This window comes from Solea solea, chromosome 3 (assembly GCF_958295425.1).
Source record: "Solea solea chromosome 3, fSolSol10.1, whole genome shotgun sequence".
Lineage (NCBI taxonomy): Eukaryota > Metazoa > Chordata > Actinopteri > Pleuronectiformes > Soleidae > Solea > Solea solea.
In genome coordinates, this window is record NC_081136.1 from 36,626,584 (window position 1) to 36,634,083 (window position 7,500).

At 41.9% G+C, this 7,500-nt stretch overlaps 1 protein-coding gene across 2 annotated transcripts in view; it reads right to left on the bottom strand.

Moving 5' to 3' along the window:
- The window catches only part of usp6nl (USP6 N-terminal like), a 30,830-nt gene that overhangs the window by 12,419 nt on the left and 10,911 nt on the right, over window positions 1-7,500 (bottom strand). Inside the window, exon 1 of one of the 2 annotated variants that reach the window (XM_058623862.1) lies at window positions 3,593-4,145. The exons of the other annotated variant lie outside the window; for it this stretch is intronic. Coding sequence (XP_058479845.1) covers window positions 3,593-3,662 — 70 coding nt within the window. The 5' untranslated portion in view covers window positions 3,663-4,145. Of the gene's footprint in view, window positions 1-3,592; window positions 4,146-7,500 lie in introns of those variants that run through there. 2 annotated transcript variants of the gene reach the window in all.

Sequence of the window (7,500 nt, forward strand, 5' to 3'; positions counted from 1 at the left end):
TGAAACTGATTATAAAAATGGTCAAATTCTGCTATAACACAAATAATAATCAGGCTTATATAATATTTAGTTTATCAATGCAACAGCCTTTATAACCACAGAGTCCTCACAGACACTTTATGGTGATATGACAAAGGAGATCTGGTCTCATGTCACCAGACATAGATATAATATCCATATATTGACCAGACCCATGCAAATATGTGCATATTTAATCTTCCACAGGCACATGAAGCTCAAACCAGCCGCTGATCTCTGATAACGAGAGGAACTCAAGTGCAGAAGCTGCTGAATAATGCAGCGCGGCAGCACAACACATCCAAACTCATCCTCGTCACACAACACGCGAGAAAAACACACAAACACAACATTCTCTCACACACACACACACACACGTGCTGTAGTGCACATGCCAGGCCTGTGTGTGGCGCTGCAGCACTGCAGACGCACACAACCACAGAGACGGAGAGAAGAGAGGAAGAGACCAAACAAACACACGAAGAAGAAGACGGCGACGACGTACTGACGTGAGAGCAAAAGAGAGGGGGCGGAGCTATTCTTTTACCGACACGTAAACGCCGTTTCTGCGTGGATAAAAACACAGTTTCTCCGAACACAAACCAAGAAAAGACTCATTTGCATTCAAGGACCCTCGTAAACGCCATTACGTCTGTACATGACGAACTTCGAGGAGCGGCTACGTGACGCATTCAAGGACCTTCACAAAACTATGACGCAACAAAAACCGACCTGCTGCTGCTGCTGGGATTGTTTTGCGATTATAATAATATTATTATTATTATATATTATCATCCTTTAACATTTGAGGTTGTTGTTTTTTAAACATTCTTGAATAATTCCATGTATTTTACCTGAAAAGTTAACTTTTTTTTTTTTCTTCCTCTCAGTGTGAAAAAGCATGAAACTCACAGCGGCACCATCTGCTCACACATTCCATACAGACATCACACCTTCACAGCACCGCAGTGTGTGTGTGTGTGTGAGTGTGTGTGAGAGAGTGAGTGTGAGTGTGTGTGTGTGTGTGAGAGAGTGAGTGTGTGTGTGTCTGCATTGATCCAAATTCAGAGAAAAGTCAAGGTGAATTCCTCCTGATGGACGGAGATAAAGACGGAGGCCAAAAATATGGAGCTGAAACAGCTGTGTGTGTGTGTGTGTGTGTGTGTGTGTGCGCTTGCAGGAACTCTCACACACAGAAAACAGAATAAAACGTAAATAATCTTTTTCTTTGTGTTCAAAAATGTCTTCATCCACACAAAATAACACTATGCGCTGCATTACATATGCCAGGCCTGTGTGTGGCGCTGTCGTGCACGCGCAGGAAATCTAATGCAGCAACAACAATCTGAATAAAAGTGAGACAAAAATGCAATTTCACCGATTAAAAAAAAACAAGAAAAGACTTAACGAAGACAACATGATGCATTCAAGGGCCCTCGTAAATGTCTTCTCCATGACTTCTGTGCATGAGAACCGTGACTAAGGTCTCATCCACATGGAAACAGAACGTCCCCTTAGGATATTTTTGTTCTTAAGAAATGTCTTGTGAACCACTCACTCTCCCACACCAAAGCCCACAGAGAAAACCAGTGACTTTAGCTGACAAAAGAAATAACAGCAAAATCTCCAAAAACAAGAAGATTACGAAATTAAGAGGCAGAGAGAGGCGGGGCTATGACATCATCGTTTCCCTAAAGTAGTCTGAAGAAGAACACAGATTCCATGTGGATTAAAAAAAGGCTCTAAAATGACGTATTTGAGCTTTTTTTTGTTTGGAAAGTGCATCGTCATTTTCAGTTTTTTTTTAATAATAAGGTTTAATATTAATATGCTTTATTTTCAGCTTTTCAGGTCATTTATTTATTCTTCTGTGCAGCACTGTGCTTGTTTTTTTCAGTGCTTCACAAATAAAGTTGGATCGGACAAAGAAAGTGACGGTAGTGTGGACGGCGTGGACGCTGACGTCATAGAGTTACAGCAATAAGATGTACGCACGACGTACAAAAAACGCTGATAATCACGATAATTACGGCAAAAAAATGATCCCAAATCATCATCGGCAGTGTCTACATCACAACAGGGAAGAATAGATAAAAGACATTTCAGTTTTCTCCACAGTTTTGGCCATTAATAAGAAATATGGCATCATTTTTGTGATGTCATCAGTGGGCGGAGCATTCTTGTGTGATCACGTACACGTCACTAAAAATTCAGATTGATCCGTCGAAAAAAAACAAAACCGTAGACAGGAAGTTGCCAACAGAAGGACAAACGTACGCCGATATAAAGCCACGCCCACAAAACCAGAACCAAACAAACCAAAAAAGATGGGTTATTTATTTGAGGTAGAAGAGTGGTTCCCAAACACTGGGTCGGGACGCCCAGATGGGTCGCCGTTTGCAGCTTAAGAGATTTATGAGATTTATGTGCAAATGATCTAAAGTAACACATTTAAAATGAAATGAATGGACCAAACATGATTGTTGAATGATATCAGCGGTTACAGATTCTGCTTGGATTCTTGTACTGAGATCAGGTTCATGAACGTGTGGGAAACGTTTCCTGAACACTGAGCTGCTACATTAACACCTTCACGAGGAAACAATAAAAGACACTCTGTCGTGGTTTCATGAGTGTGAAAGTGAATTCCGCGTGAGGGACAGGATCCTGATGAAGTGGTTTGGGGTGGATGAACAGCGAGGCATCTGTGTTTCCTTCTGTGTAAACGGGATCAGCGTTAATAAAAACCTCCCTCTGTTTGTTTAGCTCGAATACAAACACTCAGGAGGCTCATGAATCCTCCGCTCTGCCGCCCTCTCTTCACACACTCTCTCTTACTTCAATCTCAGCACGGAGCAGAACTGTTAAAAATCTCCTTCCCTATCTATCTATACATTATATATATATATATATATATATACACACATACATATACACATACATACGGAGTCTATTGTTTAGAATCAATCTTTAATTTGGTTCAAATCATTTCTGTCAAAGCTAAACTTTAGCATACAGAAGAAAGAGTGTCTCAAAGGTCAGAGCCAGCAGGGGGCGGGGCTATATCTGTTGTATTTTGTCAACCTGTAGAAAAATGATCTGTCACAATTATCCTGAACAAAGTATTTACACTTTATCATAATCTGATTGAAGTTCTTAATATGTCGTAAAAACACTGAGATGAAGACGATAAATGTGTTTTTATAAGTTTGTTGATACGCAGACGATGTCGTGATGTTTATGAAAGAATGAAAATGTCACACGCGCTCAGTGTTTCTGTTGATTTAGTGAAAGTGAGACGACCACAGTTTGGGAAACTTACAATGACGATTCTTTTACATTATCAGGTTTAAACGTTACACAATAAAAATATTAAATATTAGAGCACAAACTTAAAAAAGATGATTTTTGTGCAGAAACTATTTCTTTGTTGTAACAAAAAATATTTTCAAGTCAATTAAATCACTACAACTGTACGTTGGCGAGGTGGATGACAAACTCACGGCGAGTGAAAACAAGAAAAAACAATCTCTCACACACACACACACACACACACACACACACACACACACACCTCCAAATCTGGCTGCTGCCCTGCGTCTGGATGGCGACACCAGCTCCTTGACGATCTGAAGGACCTGCATCCTCAGCAGCAGCTGGAGGAGGAGGCGGCGGCCGGAGGTGCCACAGGGCGGAGGAAGCCCATTTTCGCCCTCTCGTCCTCCACAACCTCATCCCTCCGTGGTCCCTCCTCTGGATTCATGAACTAATCCACATCAGGACCTGGTGTCTCATCTTCTGAGAGACGGGTTTTCCTCCAGATGTGAACAGAACTCCTGATCTGATCTGATCTGATCTTCAGGAGCAGATGTTCACAGACTCAGCTGACGGCAGCTGTGATCTCTCTCTCCGAGTGTGATCATGTGTGTGTGTGTGTCGGCAGCAGAGGAGCAGCTGTCTGTCTGTCTGTCTGTCTCTCTCTCTCTCTGGATCAGTAGATGCTCAGTTGATGAATCCTCTCACCTCTCATCCATTCATCTCTCTCTGCTGTGAACGCTGGCAGCTCCGCTCGCACACTCGCTCGCTCTCCTCTCCTCTCCTCTCCTCTCCTCACATCCTTGAGATTCAAATGAATGAGCTTGTCCACTTCCTCTCTCTCTCTCTCTCTCTCTCCCCCTCTCTCTCCTCTTCCTAACATTTACTGCAAAGCTGAGAGCATGAGCAGAATGTAGAGGCTTTTAAACATGTGGACGGAGAGAGGACGGAGGTCTGTAGCAGCAGCAGCAGCAGCAGCAGCAGCAGCGTGTCCGCCCCTCAGGGTCTCACTGACTGTCTGTCTGTCTGTCTGTCTGTCTGTCTGTGACGTTAGGGCTGGGCATGATTCATGTCTTTATTTCAGTTGATATCAAAATAAAAATCAATGAACGCACAAGAAAAAGGGCAAGTAAACATGATTTTTACTTCCGTCGTCATATAGTTCACTTACATATTTAAATATTTGTCGTACAGAATCATAAACAGTTCAGTTTTCCATCGCGATCATAACTTCAGTGATTTAACTCAGAGATTAAAGCTGGTGAAATCCATCGTGGAGATTAATTCTGCATTAATGACAGACGTTATGAAAACGTTCCAGACTTTTGTCTCCAACGTGTTTATGTTGTTAGATTGTTATTTATTATGAGCCAGAAGGATTCTACATCCTTTCATCAGATTAGATTAGATTAGATTACGTGGTACGACACAGACGGAACGTGATAATCTGATTGTGGCTAACTGTCCTCTCTTTCTCGTCCCCGTTCTGTCCGTCCTCTCAAACCTCAACATGAACAACAAGTGAAGATGAACTCCGTGTCCACCGGGTGTCGCTGTTCTGAAGGTATCGTGGTTATTTTCTCGCGATTATTTCTGTTTATTCCGAATAAAAACTTGTCTCATTATCACCACAAAGAAAAGTGCTATTCACTTCGAGGACAGTGAGAACAACGTTAGATTTTTGTGGATTATTTAAAGTCTTACAACAACGTTTACATGAGTTTCTGTTCTGAACGTTGCAGCGCTAACCGCAGTTAAAAATATAAGAGTATTATAATACTAAATGTTTTAAAAAGAAAAATTTGAGTTAAGTCACGTTCCACTTTCCTCCGAACCTCGCAGGTCACGTAGCGTCACAGCTAGGTTCACGGATTAGCGAGCTAAATGTCTGTCTTTTACAATTTCTCAAATTTTGACCAAAAACCTGACTTTGTAGAAGCTCATGGCCAAGTGGAAGGGAATCGGGCTTGTAACCAGAGGGTTGCTGGTTCGAATCTCCGCCAAGTACCCAATCCCTATTGGGTACGCTAAACTGACGCCAGCCACTGGGGGTGTCCACATCCAGTGTCAGGAGAGGAACTCGGCAGAAAAAAAATCGCTATGGCGCCCCCTAGAGCGGGAGAGGCTTTTTCCTTCAAAAAAAACCACACACACACACACACACACACACAGTCCTAATAGCAGTGTTTGTGATGAACAGCTGATTGGATTAGGTCGGGCGCTGACTGCTCGCTCGCTCTCTTGCTCTGCACATTGATTAATGCTGCCTGCTGCTGACGTAAGAATCCAGAGGCTGAACGTCGATAAAACACGGCAAACTACGACAAAATGAACACGAACAACAACAACAACACGCGTCTGCTCTTACATGTAACTCACACTCACACATTTATCTTTAAAGGTCAAGTGTGTGATTTTTATTTAGCAGAAATTAGAGGGTTTTTTTCTATTTTTTTACTCCAGAATAAGAATTTAATATTTATATCAGGAGCAGAGGTGGCCATTTTGAACCACAGCCCAAACTGGACGAAATAAACATCTTTTGAGTTTTGACGCTAAATGAAGGCATAGACATAAACCACGTTGTAACGACGACGTTCTGGTGTTTTTATGAAGAGTTTGTGATTCTGTGTGTGTTTATATGCAGACGACGTCGCCGTGTTTACGCAGAGAACCACACATTTACAAAAAAAATCAGGAACTTTTTCCCGGAAAGCGAGTTGTTCACAGAGCAGAAGATTTGCTGTGCAGCTACAAAGACACTAAAGTGCGTTTATATACAGACGACCTCGCCGTGTTTACGCAGAGAGCGACAACTTTTCTGAGAAACCCGGCGTCAGCGAGACGTTTGCCCGTAAAAAAATTCTTTGTACGTTGTGTGTTGATCTGAGGCAAAAACACAGGATATAAAATGAATACTACCATCAATCCAAAATATACCAGCATATATTAGATTATGATATTTCATGAAGTCCTAGAATGACTGGAAAGAACCAAAAATAAATCACTAAAAAAAAGGACCAATAATCCCACACTTTATCACCAAAAAAGGACCAATAATCCCACACTTTATCATCAAAAAAGGACCAATAATCCCACACTATCATCAAAAAAGGACCAATAATCCCACACTTTATCATCAAAAAAGGATCAATAATCCCACACTTTATCATCAAAAAAGGACCAATAATCCCACACTTTATCATCAAAAAAGGACCAATGATCCCACACTTTATCACCAAAAAAGACTTAAAAAATTCTTCAGCGTTTTTAAAGTTAACCTCTCTGAGGGAGGATTTTACCCACAATGCCCTGCTCCTCCTCCTTCACTCCCTTTCCTCTCATGTCCTACAGTGAGTGAGCTAATGAATGAGTGAGTGAGTGAGGGAATGTTAAGGAACGGGAAAGAAAACACTCTGGAACAACATCAGCACTCTGCCTCACACTTCCTGTTTGCCCCCCCGTGTCATTTCCTGTTTGAAGTGTGCTACTTTTTTTTTTTTCCACTTTTCGTTAATGTGTCCACTGTCCTTGGAAGAGTCACGTGATTCATTTTTCATCGCTGCACCGTTAAATAATCTGATTATTCTACAGAAAAGTACACGATGAAGGAGTGAATTTATACAAAAAACTATTTGATATTAAATAATTCAAAATAATGAATAATTCTTGTTTAAACTATTGTGTTTGTGTGTGTGTGCTGTTTACAATGTGAAGAGGGCGGAGCTTAAGAGGCCGAGGATCACACAGATGAAGATCTATGACTGACAGCAGCAGCAGCAGCAGCGTGGTGGGAGTCGACCGATATTACCCATGATGCTCTCTGTCACTCAGTCACGTGTGTATCGTAGACCATGAGGTCGACTGGCGGAGACACATTTGTCACCAGCTGTGTGTGTGTGTGTGTGTGTGTGTGTGTGTGTGTGTGTGTGTGTGTGTGTGTGCGTGTGCGTGTGCGTGTGCGTTACAGGTTTACTGTAAGACATTCGCTGATGTCAGCATCATCGACTGTGTATATAAATGGACGCAGTGTTTTCCTGTGTGAGTGTATTAAGTGGGACAGTCGTGGCAGTTCACCACCAGGGGGTGATAAAACCTGACCAATCCTGATAAAACCTAACCGATCCTGATCAAACCTGATCGATCCTGACCAACCCTGATCAATCC